This window comes from Eutrigla gurnardus, assembly GCF_963514095.1.
Source record: "Eutrigla gurnardus genome assembly, chromosome: 5".
NCBI classification, from domain to species: domain Eukaryota; kingdom Metazoa; phylum Chordata; class Actinopteri; order Perciformes; family Triglidae; genus Eutrigla; species Eutrigla gurnardus.
The window spans coordinates 23,786,171-23,804,156 of NC_139919.1; the positions used below are offsets into that span (position 1 = coordinate 23,786,171).

At 42.4% G+C, this 17,986-nt stretch overlaps 1 protein-coding gene across 1 annotated transcript; it reads left to right on the forward strand.

The window, feature by feature from the left end:
- The first annotated feature begins 464 nt into the window (after positions 1–464).
- On the forward strand, positions 465–10,984 carry reep2 (receptor accessory protein 2). The gene is made up of 8 exons (XM_084009508.1): positions 465–700; positions 2,766–2,838; positions 4,902–4,978; positions 5,275–5,395; positions 5,532–5,645; positions 6,281–6,461; positions 8,052–8,218; positions 8,637–10,984. Exons 1-8 carry the CDS (start codon positions 669–671, stop codon positions 8,706–8,708), a joined length of 837 nt encoding a protein of 278 aa, XP_083865634.1. The 5' UTR covers positions 465–668; the 3' UTR covers positions 8,709–10,984.
- The last annotated feature ends 7,002 nt before the right edge of the window (positions 10,985–17,986 follow it).

A 17,986-nucleotide genomic window follows, 5' to 3' on the forward strand; every position in this document is an offset into this window, starting at 1 on the left:
TCCATGCTTGGCACATGGGAGAAGTTTCAGTCGTTTGCAGTCTGCAAACTCACCACTAGATGTCGCTTAATCCTACACATCGCATCACACTAGTAGTGAGATTGTTTTACTGGTGCTACATGTTCTTTTATCTGTCTTATGTAGCCCAGCTTGACTGCCCATGTCTAAAATAGTAAGTAGACCACAATAACGGAGCAGGGAGGCTCGAGTGTACTGCACCTCACCAAAGGAGGGGGTGTGCAAGCATGAAACCATTTCTTTGCAACTACACGTTTCCTGTCCTTTTTAATAATAATCTCAGCAGCTGCTCCTTTTATTATTGCCGTTTTAAGTGTCTCTAAGTGCGTCTGGTAGGAGGAGCAATGTGTTTTTTTCACATCTTAAAATGAGTCATTTTAGTGCGCGGCCTGGCCCTTTAAAATCCAGTCTCGTTTCCAGCAGTGAGCCAGAGAGACTGCAGCACATCCTCCGCCGCTGCGAGCCCACCTGACAGCGCGGAAGAGCGGACGGGCACGCAGGCAGCACCGGCCAGTCCTCCCGGTTCACACACGTCGCAACGCGCCGCTATCCTGGAGGGTAATGGGGGGCACCTAGCCCGCTAGCTAACAAAAAAAAACAAAAACAGACTAGATTTCTCTAGAAGCGCGGAAGGCCGGCTGTCCAGAAAGATGGTCTCCTGGATGATTTCGAGGATAGTCGTGTGAGTATGTCGGGGCCGGGCTGCATCTGTTGTTGTCTCTTAACGTTAGCCTCATCAACGGCTCCCTCCATTCATCAGCTTGTCTGGTGATGATGAACGCAGCAAGTAGCTAGCATCCATTTGTGTGTGTGTCTTTTTACAGTTACAGTAATGTAGAAAAAAAAAATCCCTTTGGGTTAGTCATTACTAACGGTCCCAACCGTCGCTAACGAGCACAGTGATGCGGTAGAATCTGTGGGACGTTAGCTAACATATGGCTGGCTAACCACCTGACAGATAACGTGTTGGCAGGGAAAGGAGCCGTTAGCTGCCCACTTTTGTTCAAGCGAGACCTGCTTGATATGCCGGACGAGCACAGAGGCTGCCTGACAGCGGCTTTTAGAAGCCCTCTGAGCTTGAGTGTTGCTGGTTTGTAGACTTGGAGACATCACATCACCGTGTGGGCAAGGCTGAAAGGCCAGCAGCGTGGCCATCCATCATCCATCCATCCAGCCAGCCATCCATCCATGACTAGATCTATATTCAGCAGCTGGCCAGATACATGTTTATTTCCAACATGACATTCCTTTCTGTTCAGGTCTGGACTTCCACCTGTACGTGTACACACACACACACACACACACACACACACACACACACACACACACACACACACACACACACACACACACACACACACACACACTACATCCAGACAGTGTGGATGACTCAACTGAAGCCATCATCCTGTTCCATTATGCAGACATTTTTCCCTCAATGCTGCATTGGTGTTCTTATATCAAGTGATTGCTCTCAGGATATTGTGGCTGCCTGTCTGCTTCCCGTAGACGACCGGGTTGTGCTGAAGCTCGGTGGCGTAGCCCCCCCCAAACATAACTCTGATGGTGTCTTTTGAAAGGCCCAGGTGTACAAATGTCATCTGTGTTGCCGCTATCAATATTCTGCTCCGCCTGGATTACATAAGTACATTTAGGTCATTTAAGTAGAGGATAACCCTAGAAAACGGTTACTTTTTAGTGGCTTCTAGCCGGCTCTTCCACTCCCACCTCCAGATAGTCATGTGCCAAAGAGAGACGAACAATGTGACTGGATGTGCATCACAATGGCTGCTGCACATCTAATACAAGATCAATCTGTGATCTTTACTCTGTGCTTTTAAAAATGCAGCCGTCTCTTTGTCTTATTTAAAAAGGCTAATCGGATCTTGTTTCTTGTAATCTAGTTTTTACAGATTTGTTGTGATCATAAAAAGAGAAAACAAGCTGTCTAATCTACTCCAATATCTCTGGTCTTGGAGCCACAGCTAAAGGGCAGAATGTCCTTAAACCCTGTAATGAACCCGATATGGGGACACAAAGAGGCGCAGGGCGTCTGCTGAGGAAGTCCACCGGCCTTTAGGCACCGCTACAAGTCACCTCGGCTTACTGTACAAAGCCGAGAGGCCGCTGCACACATGACCGAGAGGCTCCCACACATACAGGGACAGAGGATCTACTTGAATGCTGTGAAATATGTAGCCGGGAGCACAAGCCTCATGGGGACATTTAATCCTGAGTTTATATAAAGCATTAAAAGTCACAATTACCGGTTTACACTGTAAGCAGCATACAAACTAGTGACATTCTGAACTCTATTCTCCCTGCTAGCCCCTCACTCAGCATTTAGCATCCTGTCACGTCAGCACAAATGGCCTCAGTGGGACAGGACGCAGCCCAATACACACACAAAAACACAGCTCTGTGTGCGTAGTGTCCCCATCTGCACGTGGACTAACACATGGTGACCCACCCCTGGCACACTCAAAGAGTGTTTTTCCATTTTGTCTTCCTGACACCATGATCTCCATTACATTTTTTTTTGACTTTGCTCAATAATACAGAAAGCTACTAGTGTTTATATAAGCCCTGAGCCAACATGGCTAACCTGTTTTTTTTGTTTTTAAAGCAGGACATGCATTTGTTAGGGTAGGTGTCGGAGTCAACACCCAGAGGCCACGTTCTCCAGCTGAATCCCCCTCTGACCCGCGCTTCTCTGTTCCCCTGCTTTTTTTAAAATTATTTTGCAGCCTTGCCTTTGGGACGCTCTACCCAGCATACTCCTCGTACAAGGCTGTCAAAACGAAGAACGTGAAGGAATATGTGAGTATCGCCTCTGGTTACTAAATCACAGCAAACCTTTGACTTTTGGGATATTTAGCTCTGGGCTGCTGCTTGCTATTTTAACACTAATGTTTTAAATCCACGTTTGTGAGAAGGGATGTAGTGCAAAGCCCCCACATAGAATTTAGGGTGGTACACACATTTGACATAGTTTTAATAGGGGGACAAATATGAATCACCTTTGATGTTGGCCACACTGTTCTGTCTCTTCGAGGCCCAAAATATCAAACCTGTTTGATTGGTCTCACAGAAGAGCTCGGTAGCTAACTGGGGCATACCGACCTTCATGAAACTGGGACACTGAGGCACCGTAATGACTCTAAAAGGCACAGCAATAACTACATATCTCTCCCGATTCTTCTTTTATATGGATTATTTATATGGATTTTCATGTCCATATAGAATAAAAGATGACCGTGCAGCACCTCCTCATGATTACCTAACAGCCTGCCATGCTTCAGATCGTGAATTACCAGATAGAGGGGGAAAGTCACATTTCTTCAAACCTGACTTTTTTCTAAGTCGGAAAATATCCACTTTGTAAACAAAAGCATTCAGTGTTACTCGCTAAAACGGATTGTGTATCCGTGAAGTCTAACATGTGTCAAGTGTGTTTCCTTCCTCAGAAAACAAGCCCATAAGAATGGGAACAACTGATCTGGTCAGCGTTTTGCCTCAGACCAACACCCATAGCATGATAAATGCATGAAACTACCCAATCCCTTGATGCCAAAATGATTCATAGCTAATGTACATTCCCTTATTTTGTCATGACGTCCTATAGTTATTTTAAAACTCAACACAGTCCGTTAAATATTAAAACGTTAACTCTAACAGTTGTTTGGCATTTGGCAGCAAAAAGGAGAGAATAATGAGGATTTTCCTAATAAAACCATGTAGTGACTCATACAACTTTAAATGTTGTCTTTACAAACCGCAACCAACAAATCCTTCTCATTCTAACTTTTAAAAGGGGATTTGGCTTTTATTAAATGTAATTGCATGAGGTCCTCATCCTTAGTCAGTGTATTGCTGTCATAAGATGGCGCCCACAGTTTGGAGAAGCAGACGGGAGACAGGAGGACGTCACGATTAGTTTTACTGTATGCTATCTTTAGACTATTTCCACTGCTTTACCTTTCCGTCAGAAAGCCCGTCAAAGGACTCTGCTGGCTTTGAAGAGGGCTGAGATGGATACAGTGGGTTCAGTATCCTGTTTGAACGGCCTGTCTATATTCTAAATAGAGTGAACACTTAAACTGATGTTGTTTTTGTGGAGGGGGTGGCTAACATTTACTTCGCTGCCGTCCACAGCAGGACATTGCTTCACTCCTGTGTCGGTAACCCCACTTCAAAAAATCCTAACTATCCCCTTTTTGTTGATGATGATGGAATAACCAGTGTTGCCAGTGGAAACCAGGATTAAAAAGCTTTTTTTAAACAAACTGGGTGGGGGGGGGGGGGGAGGCCCACAAGGCCTGGAGAACAGTCTCCTCCTGGCAGGTTACCATAGCGATCGCTACCTAAGCCCACAGCCACAGAAGGAGCAAATGAGGGATGGAGGAGGAGGGAGAGTGGAGGACGCCATTTTTAGAACTGATGTTTTCATCCCTCTCGTTTGTTCCTAATGAGCCAAATGATTCATGTGTTTATACGGCTTCATGCCCGTTAATGTCTTTTAAACTGTGCTGTAACCATGCAGAGCTTTTCTCTAATAATTGATATACCAATATGTCTGATTATTGATGATGTATTTCCACTAAATCTAAGGCGTTTGGTGTCACTTCATGAGCTTGTTTTTCCTCAAAGTGCTTAGTTTCCAGCATGGGATTTAATTGACGATGGCCTACATTTCCTTTGTCTCTGGGCCATTAGCTATGCATACTGACCTTACAGACGTGTAACATATGCTGCACTGCCATGTCTGCTTAGCTCCACATGTCTGGCCACGTGTATATTGGATGGTGTGGGGGGTTTTTATGTGCTATTTTTGTGATGTTCTTTCCTCACGTGTGTGTTTGTGTGTTTGTGTGTGCGTCTAGGTGAAATGGATGATGTACTGGATAGTATTTGCGTTGTTCACTACAGCAGAGACGGCCACAGACCTGCTCCTAGCATGGTGAGTCAGGGGCCTCGGGCTAAACCAGCTTGTAATAAGCTTGTATAAAATCAATGGAGGCATTCATGTGTGGACCTCGTGCTCGTCTTCTTGATATTTTTATTACAGTGACTCTTATAGAAGCATCTTATTACTATATACAAAAAAAGTAACTCAGGCAGTTATTCAGCCTTTTTATACATCAGATCAGCATCTTACCTCCTCTAATTGTGTCTTTCTCTTTATAACTTTATAACTTTTATTTCTTTTCCTATTCTTTTCCTCTCTGATGACGGTATTACTGTTTCTTCACCCAGGTTTCCATTTTACTTTGAGCTGAAGATTGCCTTTGTGATCTGGCTCCTCTCCCCATACACCAAGGGCTCCAGTGTCCTCTACCGGAAGTTTGTCCACCCAACGCTGTCCAACAAAGAGAAGGTAGGAACATCTTTTCAGTTCTTCACACAAATATAAGCCAGTTTGCACGTCCACATTGAACTCATCTGATTTTGCTTTCCCTCCTTGTACTGCTTTCACTGCTGACTTCCTCTTCAACTGTCACCCTGTGCTGTAGGAGATAGATGAGTACATAGCGCAAGCCAAAGACCGGAGTTATGACACCATGATGAGGTTTGGAAAGAGGGGACTCAACCTGGCTGCTAATGCTGCCGTCACCGCGGCCACCAAGGTGAGCTGTGTGGACGATTGATGCAGATTTTCATTAACGCTTGGCAGCTTTAATATCTTCAACATAGATTGTGTTTGAATCCAATTGAGACGTGTTTAAAATTTCCGACTCAAGTTGTTTGGTATAGCAAAACGACTTCTTTCCTGTGGGAGGTTTGCAGTTGCTCAAAGATGTCTTGCATCAGTTCTATAGCACAGACTTGTAATTACATCCCAATGCATCCCCAATATGTTTGGGATTAATTCACAGCTACATTTTCTTCCCTCCACTTGATATAGATTGGATTGCCCAAGGTCTATTAAGTCTTCACCATTTCTGTTTATATTCTGCCGTTTAGGAAAATCAGAAAATCCTCACATAATAGTTGTCGATTATTATTGTGACTAGGGGGAATTTCATGCCCATTGACATGGTGGCAAATCTTAAATTGCCAGCGAAATAAATAGGATATTTATATTCAGTATAATCCATCTCCATGTAGACCAACTACCTCTGTCAGTTCTTCACCAAACATGAGGACATCAAATGTGTAATTGTGTTTTTGACTCGCCTATTCCTCTAAGACGTGAGTGAGAGGTCAGGGATGGATAGTCTCATGCTGATGTGTCATTGTTTGGTTCTGCTGTGATGCCCAGGGGCAGGGCGTGTTGTCGGACAAGCTGCGGAGTTTCAGCATGCAGGACCTCACTCTGATCAACGCCGACGACGATCTGTCTCTGCACACCTCAGACGCCCGCATGCGACGGGACCCCATGGACGAGATGAGCTCAGGGTCCAGCACGCTGCCCCGGACCAAGAGCACTGCTGCACGGCAGAGTAAGGCCACGCCCAGTCGTAAACATCTGCATGAATACATATGCTGTGTGAGCAACATTTACCAGAGCGGGGTTGGGGCTAAGTCGGGCCAAGTGGAGTCATGTGATTCATTAAAGCGGTGCAGAATGGCATGGAAGAGGAGGAGATGCAAAGAAGTGTAGTTTAGGGGGGGGAAGGGTGAAAGCATGTGATTCCAGTGGGAAGAGAAGCTTTGTGTCTCACTACACTGCCGGCTTGCTGGCAGGCTGTGTGGGCCTGAAGTGAATACAGAGAGGCAGTGAAACGGCCAGTTTATAAAACATCTTCAGGCTGATTTGTGCATGGACGTTCAAAGTCTCTTAACTCCGATTCAAAGCTTTTAGTCACATCTTTGTTTAATGAATGGAGCAAACTGATGCTGTCAAATAACCAATTACTGATGTTGAACAAATGAATGGACAGAGACCTAAACTTGTGTCCTCATTTTTTCCCCCGCTCTTGCTTCAATCAGATTATGTAGCGCCAGAGGGCACAGAGGGAAGGCTGTTTTCTTGCTCAGACTGAGCTCCAGTGCTGAAACAGTTGGTTGATTAATGATCAACTGAAAATGAATTGGCAACAATTTGGACAATTAATCATTTAAATCATATAATTTGTTGGTTTTACTGCTATTTGTAGACCAAAACAAACAGACAGATCATTGATAACAAAAAAGATTTTTCTTGTAAACAAACCCATTCAGTGTTACTCACTCAGATTGTGCATCCTTGAGGTCTAACAAACACGCTCTGTGTTTCCTTTGGCATATAATATTAGATTTTAAATCCTACCCTTTTTTACATGCAAACATAGATGTAGTGTTTGCTTTCCTTGTCTTTGTGCGTCGCTGCATTCAAACTTTACAGGAGGTCAAAAACTCCTCCGGGTGGCTTCAACTCGCTCCACCAATCAAATGTTTCAGGTGATGCTGTAGACATCGTTGCAATCTTTTTCACTTGTGTCCTCTAAAACACAAGACTGTCTGGTTAGGCCTCGCTATCAAACTCTAATTCAGTATAAATTATCGCTTCATCCTGCAAATACGTTAGTTACGTAAGTTTTGTTTTCCCCCATGCTTCAGCACCAGACTTTGTTTGACCTCCATAATGCATACTTACTTAGCTCTTGGTGTTATTGGACTAAATGGATGCACCCATAGTGAACTGGTCTGAACCCAGGCCATTTCTTTATCCAGATACTGTCATGGAGGCCGGGCAGAAGAGAATCCTTTTTTATAGCCAACTTTAAATCTGGTGGAAACCAATACTGTATTTTTAAATGTGGCCACTGGGTTGTGTGAGAGGCTGCGATGGTACTGATGTCCCGATCCCCTAATACACACTTTAGGACGGTGGCTTTAGTCTTGTTAATCAATGGGAAAAGTGTTTACTCCCTTTTAGGTTTCAGTGTTTATAGAGTTAAATCTAGAGTTTGTTATGTAAGGAAATTAAGAAACCCTCCTGGCTAATTATAGTTGTTGACAGAGTTAAGTTTGCCCCTGATTTACCAGCATTTAGTCTGAGCCGAGCTACTTTCTCATTGAGTGACTTCCAATTTTTCCCAACACTACAGCCCGCTCTTCGGTGGCCGCGTCCCTTGTTGACGAGGTGTCATCTCAGCACAGCTCTGACCAATCGGACACAAGGACTGAACACTCTGACGAAGACGTAGGAGACAAAGCCCCCAAACGCAGTGCCAGCGTCAAGACAACCAAGAAACCTGCTGCTGCCAAGACCGAGGTAGGGCCAATGAACACACACACACACACACACACACACACACACACACACACACGTTCAAGCATGCGCTTTCTGTTTCGGTGCGATCTCTGGCTGGCTCCGGTGGATTTGCAGGTCAAAGTTCAACTTTGACGGAGCAGATTAGTTTTGGTCGGAATCATTGCTGCACTGTTTGGAAATGGGGGAGTTATTACCGTAGCTTGTCTAATACTTCATCACACTGCTAGACTAAAAACTGCACTTTATAGCATTTATACAGTTTTATAGTTTCTGAATATTAATACATTACATACATGAGAAATGTGACATCATATCCTCTTTAGAGAGTGTGGGGAAATTCCATTGAGACAAAATATGATGATGGCATGAATCTCTCTTGACCTTCTCCTCCTTCCCGTCCCTCTCCTCCCTCTCCAAGAGTCAAACCAAGACGGTGAAGAAGCCGACCAAAAAGAAGGCCGTGACTACCAATGCAGAGACGCCACCGTGAGGCCTGCGGTCCACATCCACCGGCCAACACACTCTCTCCACCCACAGCCTGCAGGCCCTTCGTCCTCTCTTTGGACTCCACACAAACACACTGTAAATATAATATAGCAAGCACTGAAGTTGTGTCACTCTTGCTGGTTTTTGGAGCAAAGTGCAGATTTAGGTTTTAAGCAGTATGCGGGCACCGTTGGGTTGGGAACAATTCGTTTACATGTACCAGGTTGATGCATCATTTGCCTCACTCTTTACTTACTGTGAGCGTATCCTAGGTTCAACAGTCAGGGATGGTCCTTTTTTAGATATTTATTTTAGTCTGATAATAGTTAGGGGTACAACCATAAAAGCTCCTTTTTTTTTTCCCCCTTTAACCCTGAGACATAGATGTAGGTCCCTGGTATTGGAATGTAAGCGGGCTATGTTGCATTGTTGGATTCGACTGAGGCTGTTTTTGGTTGAAGTATCTCCAGTAAAGTATAACATTCTTCACGTCATGTGATCTAGATTTGGGTCCCTTACGCGTCCTCCTGGCTACTCCTGCATGGTCCCAGTTGAAAAACCTCTCACGCTCTGTGCCGGCGACACATCTGGGTCCTCATCTGGACCTGGCCATGATGGTGGAAATCCTCAGATGTTGTCTCCGCAGCACAAACATCACCAAAACAGTTGACTTCAAATTCATCGTGCCTGCGTTTTATTTATTTAATTTTATTTAAGTAAGAAAGTGGTTGGAATGAACTTGAACGCTTTGACCAATCGTTGTGGACATCCTCATTACTGTTTGACTCAATAGTTCCCACCTTTCCACTACAGCTCGGCTCATAGTGCCACCACCGTGTTCTCGCTTCTCTTATTTTAGAAGATGACTCGTCATCAAACCTGTTTTGGTTTCTATTTTACCTTAATTTTACGTCTTTAACTGCATCTCATGCCTGCCAGCTTGTGGAAGAGTTTAGCTTCCCTTCATTAAGCCTGTATACCTCTGAGTGAGTCTGGCTCTGCTAAGTTCAGGTCTCACATACAGCAGTGTTCTTCCTGCTGCTTTAAGTGGTGTGTTTAGTGTTGGCTTAGTTATCCCACATCTAGACTTCACTCTCTTATTGATTACGCTTCTTTTGGTCATGTGATTAGTAATACGTAAGTGCATCGCTGGGCCTCTTGAGGTAACGCTGTAACGCCTAATAAATACAGTAGTCATAGAAGAGTTTCCAGTGTTTTGAGGTAACATATCTACTTTCACCACAGTAGTGATATGTGTATATATGTTGTTTGTGTTGAACATTAGAGGGTCACGGAGTAGCTCTGCACTTTCTCACTCCTTTTACCGTGCTGTGTGATCTCTCTGTGATGTTTGTGAATCTCAGAAGCCAGGATAAAGAAAAGCAATAGAAAAATAATGAAACCAAAACCACCTTCAGGAGACTGTGAGGATCCCCCGTGCTGTTCCAGATGTGGAGGAAGTATCAGACCAGGCTCCAGGGGTTTCTAAACACACTGGACTTTTGTTTTGAAATCGGCTCTTTTCGTTGCCATTGGTGTGGTTTTGATGAGAGCTTTGAAAGCATGAGACTACTTCTGCACTCATTACGACTGCCTGCAGTGTGACACTAGTTTGAACCACTAGAGGGAGACAAAACACACCTCAGCTGTCGGCAGAGTTACTAAATAATATGTAAACACAGTGTAAATAATAACCTTGACTGTATATACAGTATGAGCTTGCTTGCCTTATTCATTCTCTGGGCTTGAATTTATTAATGATTAGTGTGCATTTAAAAAAAAATCTTTGTTTTGAAAGATTTTATGTTCTTCAGCTGGAAGAAGCTCAATCTAGATGTGATTGTTTTGTGTTTACATGTTTACTCTTTATTTTTCTGTCTTCTCATTTATTTGAACTTCTCTCCATCGCAGGAACCTGCAAACTGATGTTCGTACATTCAAATCCTGCTATGTGCTCTATAGAGTGGTTAGGGCCCAAAAGTTGAAAACATTTTATTTTTATTTTGCTGAATAAAAAGGAGGCACATAATGCAAAGACATTTTTTTTATTATTGAGCCACAACCCTGCATTTTTATCTTGTTTATGCCATTTTTAATATTTATTGTTTATTTTCTGTTTGAAATCAGTATTGTATACAGATATGTCCATTTGTATATTGTTTGTGCCAACTCTCAAAACTCCATGACAAAAAGCATTACAGTGTGTGTGTGCTGGGAAAATGGTATCTAACAAGGTCATGTATCAGTAATAAAAGTGCAAATAAAGTTAATCAAATCAGAGTGTTACTGCCTTTTGAACAGTTGAAAGACAAACAAACCTTTGGGACTATCTAGAGGGAGGGGAAACATCCACCTATCTTCAGGAAGTGAGTAAAAGGAAAATATCTGACTTGTTAAAAAAAAAGCTGTCAAATCATAAAATTCATAGCATGCAAAAAAAAAAAAAAAAGAAGTCAGTATAGTGTGTCGAAAATCGACAGTCTATACTGGGGTCTCAAACTCAAATGGTCTCCGGGCCGCTGATGGTCTCGTCATCTGATAGGAGGGTCTTGTCAACATTCTCCTCTTCCTTCTACTTCTCATCCTGCTCTCCGTGTTTAGACCAGTGATGACGTTTGATGTTGTATTCCTTTTTCCTTACATATCAGGCACGTAGCATTTCCCCTGAACACAACAAAATACTACAACCCAGCACCACGACCTCTGACCTCTGCCATTGTATTGGCCAACAAAATACTTTTTATTTAACATTATTAAACAAGAATAATTGGATTTTTATTACAAGGGGTTGTTTGAATTGATATGAAATAAGTATAAAATAATAAAATAATTTAAATTAAAAAACGTAATATTTTTGACATCCGTCATGGACCGGATGGAGAGGGGGGATGGGCCGGATGTGGCCCGCGGGCCGCCAGTTTGAGACCCCTCTATACTATGATTTTTTATTTACTTTTTTCAACATATAGTGTATATAGTAGGTAAAAAAAAAAAAAGTCACAATAATATGTCGAAAAAAGTCACAGTTTATATTTAAAAAAGGTCACAGTATGTCCCAAATGCAGACACGGGTAAGGAAGTAACTGGAACAAAACTTTAATGGAAATAAACTTACTGAAAACAGTCCAAAATCAAAAAGCATCCATTAAGAAGGGAAATGCATGAAAAACAGTCCAAAAATAAAAGCAGGAAACCAAGGACAACATTGGAGGGAGACACAGAGGCAAGGCTGGCCGATCAGACAGCCAGTGGCGGCGCCAGGGAGGCGCTTGGTTGGGCTATAGCCCCATCAAGAATTGTGTCAGCCCTACCGTTAGCCCTACCATAAAACCACCAAGAAAAAAACAACAACAAAATAACCAAGAAAAGTGCGGAGTTCAACAGCACCACCACGTCACGTCGTAACGGCATTCAGGCAGCTGCGATGACAACTGTCACAATGTTTTCAGTATCAGTGAAATCAGTAGTGTATATCATGGTGATAGGCCCCGGTGCAAATAGTTTTTTGTGCCCTCCATCCCCGACCTAAACACAAGCGCACACTTGTGAGCACTCCACGCACGCACACACACGCTTGGACACGCACGCACAGTACGGTATGATAACTCTGCCGGCCCGGGGACAGAGACATGCATCGGCTCGGCCCACAGTGCTCAGCAGCAGAGAGGTGACGAGACTAGAGCCGAGCTGTAGCCTATTGTGTAGTGGAGAGGGGCCAACACACGCTATGCGTAATTGCGCACACACGCGCGATCGTCCTCTCAAATGCGGCTGCATCCGGCCCGGTTCAGCAGCATCAATTTTTTTTTCCACCTTCAAAAAAGGTCCTCCCAGTGCGTACTGGATTCCGGCTGGCAGCGCCACTGGGTGTTGTTATATATTGACATTGAAATTCTGACATTGATTTGAGCCCCACCGTCGTATGAGTTAGCCCCACCGTAGTTGAACCAGAAAAAATACTCTGGCGCCGCCACTGCCTTTGATACATGTCACATCCCCCTCTCTCTCCCATGTTTCCTCTCTATCCACCGCTAAATACAAAGGTGTCTATGCAAGAAAATAATCCTTAAAAAAAAAAGCCTTGATCATATTGTTAAAAAAAGTTCATGCTATAGCATGTCGAAAATTCACGAAAAAGTCAGTCAGGATAATAAATTCATAAAAAAATATTTAAAATTGTTAAAAAGGCATAAAAATCGCTCATCTCGCTTGACGCGCCTAGTCTCAGTGTAGTGAGTCCAAAACAGCCATAAAAAGCCATGATCAATTTTTTCAGGGAAAAAAAAAGTCATGTCGGAAAAAAGTGAAAAATCGACAAAATTCATAAAATGTTGTAAAAATGATGTAAAAGTCCTAACATATGCTTCTACATCGCGTGTCAATCAAAATCTGAGTGTAGTGAGTGCAAAATAGTTATAAAAAGGCTTAGTCATATTTCCCCCCCCCCCCAAAGAAAAAGTCATACTATAGCATGTCGAAAATTCACCAAAAAGTCAGTCAGGATATATTCATAAAAAAATATTTAAAATTGTAAATAAGGCATAAAAATCGCTCATCTCGCTTGACGCGCCTAGTCTCAGTGTAGTGAGTCCAAAACAGCCATAAAAAGCCATGGTGAACTTTTTCAGGGAAAAAAAAAGTCATACTATAGCATATCGGAAAAAAAGTGAAAAATCGACAAAATTCATAAAATGTTGTAAAAATGATGTAAAAGTCCTAACATATGCTTCTATATCGCGTGTCAATCAAAATCTGAGTGTAGTGAGTCCAAAACAGTCATAAAAAGGCTTATTCATGGCAGGCAGGCAGGTGGTTGAGTGGTTAGAGTGCATGCCATTTACACATGTCTGCATATATGCAGCAGCCTCAGGTTCGAATCCCGGCTGGAGATCCTTTGATACATGTCACATCCCCCTCTCTCTCCCATGTTTCCTCTCTATCCACCGCTAAATACAAAGGTGTCTATGCAAGAAAATAATCTTAAAAAAAAAGCCTTGATTATATTGTTAATTCACTAATGTCGAAAATTCACGAAAAAGTCAGTCAGAATATATTCATAAAAAAATATTTTAAATTGTTAGAGTCATAAAAATCGGGGACGACCGCTTCCTCTTCCGCCGCTTCCACACCGGCATCTGGTACTCGTGCGAGGAGAACATCCACGAGGCAGGTGGGTCGTTTCCTGTTCCCAACAAACCCCAAACTATCCGGTCCAGGATGCGTTCAGGGACATGTTTTTGGTGATTCACTTCATTCAGCAGTTCCGTTTATGTGCTTTTAATTCCCTCGTGAGTGAAGTGACGCTAACAGGTCAGCCAGCGGATTTTACGCACAAATCTCCGGTCTGTGAAGGTTGTTGTGATGCGTTTGAGGCACGTCACCGCCGTTGTTCACTTGTATGTCACAAAACAAAGTGTTTAAATCTGAATTAGGTGAATGGTTAATTTGCAGGTCATGTGACTGACACGTCACTGGTTTGATTCCAGCTTTAGATATGTGTTGCACCTTTTTGTTTTTAACAAAGAAAAAAGTAAAGTTAAAGGATTTGTTAAAATAATAGGCTCATTCAAGACAGGTTTTTCACAATAAGAGACACCTGAGTCCTCTGAGGGTCATCAGAAGGAAAATACAATGGATGAAGAGGGATTTGAACCCTCAACCTTCAGATTGAAGATCAGTTTTTCTACCAGCTGAGCTAACTGAATGTTGATCCAACTCTAATTTGATTCATACACATGTTCATCCTTATTTGTGGAGTTTCACAGCTGGAAATCAAATGAGCATCTTAATTAAAAAGTCCAGGTTCTTTAAGCTACTAATTTAGATTTAAATACCTATGATGAGGCTTAACAGAAGGAAAATACAACAAGAGAGCAGAGATTTGAACCCTCAACCTTCAGACTGAGGAGCAGTTTCTCTACCAGCTGAGCTAACTGATCACTGAAGAGCTTTCTAAATATTTACACTTAAGTTCACGTTCATGTGGTTCCTCCATATTTGTGGAGCTTTGCAGCTACAAATCAAATTAGCATCTTAGTTAAAATGTCCAGGTTATTTGAGGTATAAATTAAGCTTTACTATCTGTGGTGTCATTCTTTACATTTTAAGGTTATTTGTTATCCATTAAAACAAACCAAACTTAACTGAAAGCTTTCAGATGATCCATAAAAAACAAGACGGGTTTAAAAGAAAGTAATTAAAGGAGATTAAAAAAAACATACTTAAAAAAACTTGCCCGTCAAGCTAGCTAGTGAAGCTAGCTAGCTCAACCACCTGGGCTTTCTTTGACTTACTTGTTCTCCGTTTCTTCCTCGTTGGTTGATGTTGATGAAATTCGGAAATTCGCAAGTTGAAATCGACGGAAATTCGCAACGAACGCAAGTTTTGGAACGCAATTTTGAACCGGTTGTTTGTTGTTTATTAGAGCTCTCATTCATTCATCACATCCACTCCAGTGTGGCATACCTGGGGCGTGGATCGAACCCGCAGGTGTCGGCGAGTCAACGTCGGAAGTTGGAGTCGTGAACCGCTCGACCATCCTCCCCAGGCATTAAAGCAAAAGATGAAGAAAGATAATAAAGATTTAAAAGAATAACTGAGTGTCGTCTGCATAACAATAGTGAATTATGAATAACTTAGCCAAGAGGCAGCATGGGTAAAGAAAATAGAAAGGAGCCGTCGAGGAAGTTTAGTTACTTTTAGAGATGCAAAAAGTTGGAGAGGTTGAAGCGTAATAAGCTAATGACCCTTGACCTTCATCCACAGTCAGCAGTCGGTCATTTGTAACCCTAAAAACACGTTTCTCCAGAATAAATGTAAGAATCTGTGGAGGTGGCTCTGCTGTTAGAGACACTGGTCTGTAATCCTCAAGGTAATGGGTTCAAACCCCTCCTCTTGTTTCTTCGTTTAACCCAGAAAACGTTCAGATAATTCATTAAAAACTTAATAGCAAAGACAGGATTGGCTGCAATTGAAAGCTCTTTCAGTGGTTTATCAGTTTGGGGGAAAGGACGTGAGGAAGTTCAGCCAACATGGAAATATTTTAAATTAGGTTTAGTGAGTCCAAAACAGCCATAAAAAGCCATGGTCAACTTTTTCAGGGAAAAAAAAAGTCACCGGTCTATCCACCGCTAAATACAAAGGTGTCTATGCAAGAAAATAATCTTTAAAAAAAAAAGCCTTGATCATATTGTTAAAAAAAGGTCATGCTATAGCATGTCGAAAATTCACGAAAAAGTCAGTCAGGATATATTCATAAAAAAATATTTAAAATTGTTAAAAAGGCATAAAAATCGCTCATCTCGCTTGAGGCGCCTAGTCTCAGTGTAGTGAGTCCAAAACAGCCATAAAAAGCCATGGTCAACTTTTTCAGGGAAAAAAAAAGTCATACTATAGCATGTCGGAAAAAAAGTGAAAAATCAACAAAATTCATAAAATGTTGTAAAAATGATGTAAAAGTCCTAACATATGCTTCTATATCGCGTGTCAATCAAAATCTGAGTGTAGTGAGTCCAAAACAGTCATAAAAAGGCTTATTCATGGCAGGCAGGTGGTTGAGTGAGTGCATGCCATTTACCCATGTCTGCATATATGCAGCAGCCTCAGGTTCGAATCCCGGCTGGAGATCCTTTAAATACATGTCACATCCCCCTCTCTCTCCCATGTGAAAAGTGCGGAGTTCAACAGCACCACCATGTCACGTCGTAACGGCATTCAGGCAGCTGCGATGACAACTGTCACTGATCTGGGTTCATTAACAGACTGTACTGTCCGTACGTAAACGTCACTCATGTGAGCCCGCTTTTAGTGTATGCTCGACACAGAGACACCAGGCTACTAGTTTGTAAGCTACCTGGCTCTAGCAGTTCGCGTTAGCGGCTTATAGTCACTCACGTTAAGTTAACGTTAGTAAGCTGGTCAAAATTGATCATGGATACATTTGTTTTTAAACGTCGTTTCGGTTCAGCAGCATCAATTTTTTTTTTCCACCTTTAAAAAAAGTCCTCCCAGTGCGTACTGGATTCCGGCTGGCAGCGCCACTGGGTGTTGTTATATATTCACATTGAAATTCTGACATTGATTTGAGCCCCACCGTCGTATGAGTTAGCCCCACCGTAGTTGAACCAGAAAAAATACTCTGGCGCCGCCACTGCAGACAACAGGAGGGAAACTGAAACCGGAAGTAACGCAAGACAGGACACGACAGGCATAAACTACAAAATAAAAGGAGGAAGTCAAGAAAATAAAACACAAGGAGGCAGAGACGACAATAACCGTGGAAAAGATAAAACACCAGGCATTGGGTGACCAATGAGCTAATAATGCAAAAATTGCACAAATGTAAACCCATATTAACAGACTCATAAAATAATCTACTTGGAAAATCAACTCAAATAAATCACTTTGCTAATTAAGGTTAAACTATTAGTAGAGCAGCTTAAACAGCATATATACTGCTACCTTGTGGCTCCCTGTTAATGCTACAGTAAATACGTAAAACTTTATTGATTTCACTTTTCCTGAGTTAAAATGAAGGATAGTGCTTCACAAATGTCACCAATAAAATCCAAAGAAACACAACAAAATAATATCAATCAAACAACAAATCAAAAATATGTATCCTCTCAGCAAAAGCTCTGTGACCAATCAGATGCATGGTTCAGGGCAGGTTTACCTTCACCGTCACTTTAAGGCCAGAATGTCTTCAAAAAGCATTTATTAACCAAACCACAATTATAATTTGACAATGTTATCATGAAAACTGTGCTTCTTACAAGAATTTCACTCAAATTAAGACATGTTTACTGTACAGAACAGATGTAACACAAGCGTTCACCACTGGGTGGAGCTGTCTGCCCAACAGAGAAAGCGAGGAGTGAATAGTTCTAACTGCACATGGCGACAGAAAACCCAGGGACAACTTTGAGCTGAAGAGGGCAGCCACAGCCTGCGGAGCGTCTTAATACGACACCTGTTTTAATTGAAAATGTAGAACAAATTGAGCAGAGCTTTGCAGGAAATTCTCATTTTACTTTCATTAAGTAAGCATTCATTAGAGAGCACACATTCATTTCCACGCGCAACCTTTTTTCAGAGTCGGTTTGCGTTCGCAGCGTTCATGACACACACTTTATTCTCCTCCCAAGGTATCGCCAGGAAGGTGATGTCTTTTAACCCAAACGCGGCCCCATAAACTGGCCTGTCAGCGGCTGCTTGGCCACATCACTACTGAGGTGTAAGGAGCCTTCTGTTCCTACTACACTCAACCTTTGAGAAATACAC

Coding starts and splice junctions, on each gene's coding strand:
- reep2 (XM_084009508.1), top strand. CDS start 669: ATGGTCTCCTGGATGATTTCGAGGATAGTCGT. Junction 701..2,765: donor ATGATTTCGAGGATAGTCGT/GTGAGTATGTCG, acceptor ATTATTTTGCAG/CCTTGCCTTTGGGACGCTCT. Junction 6,462..8,051: donor GAGCACTGCTGCACGGCAGA/GTAAGGCCACGC, acceptor CCAACACTACAG/CCCGCTCTTCGGTGGCCGCG.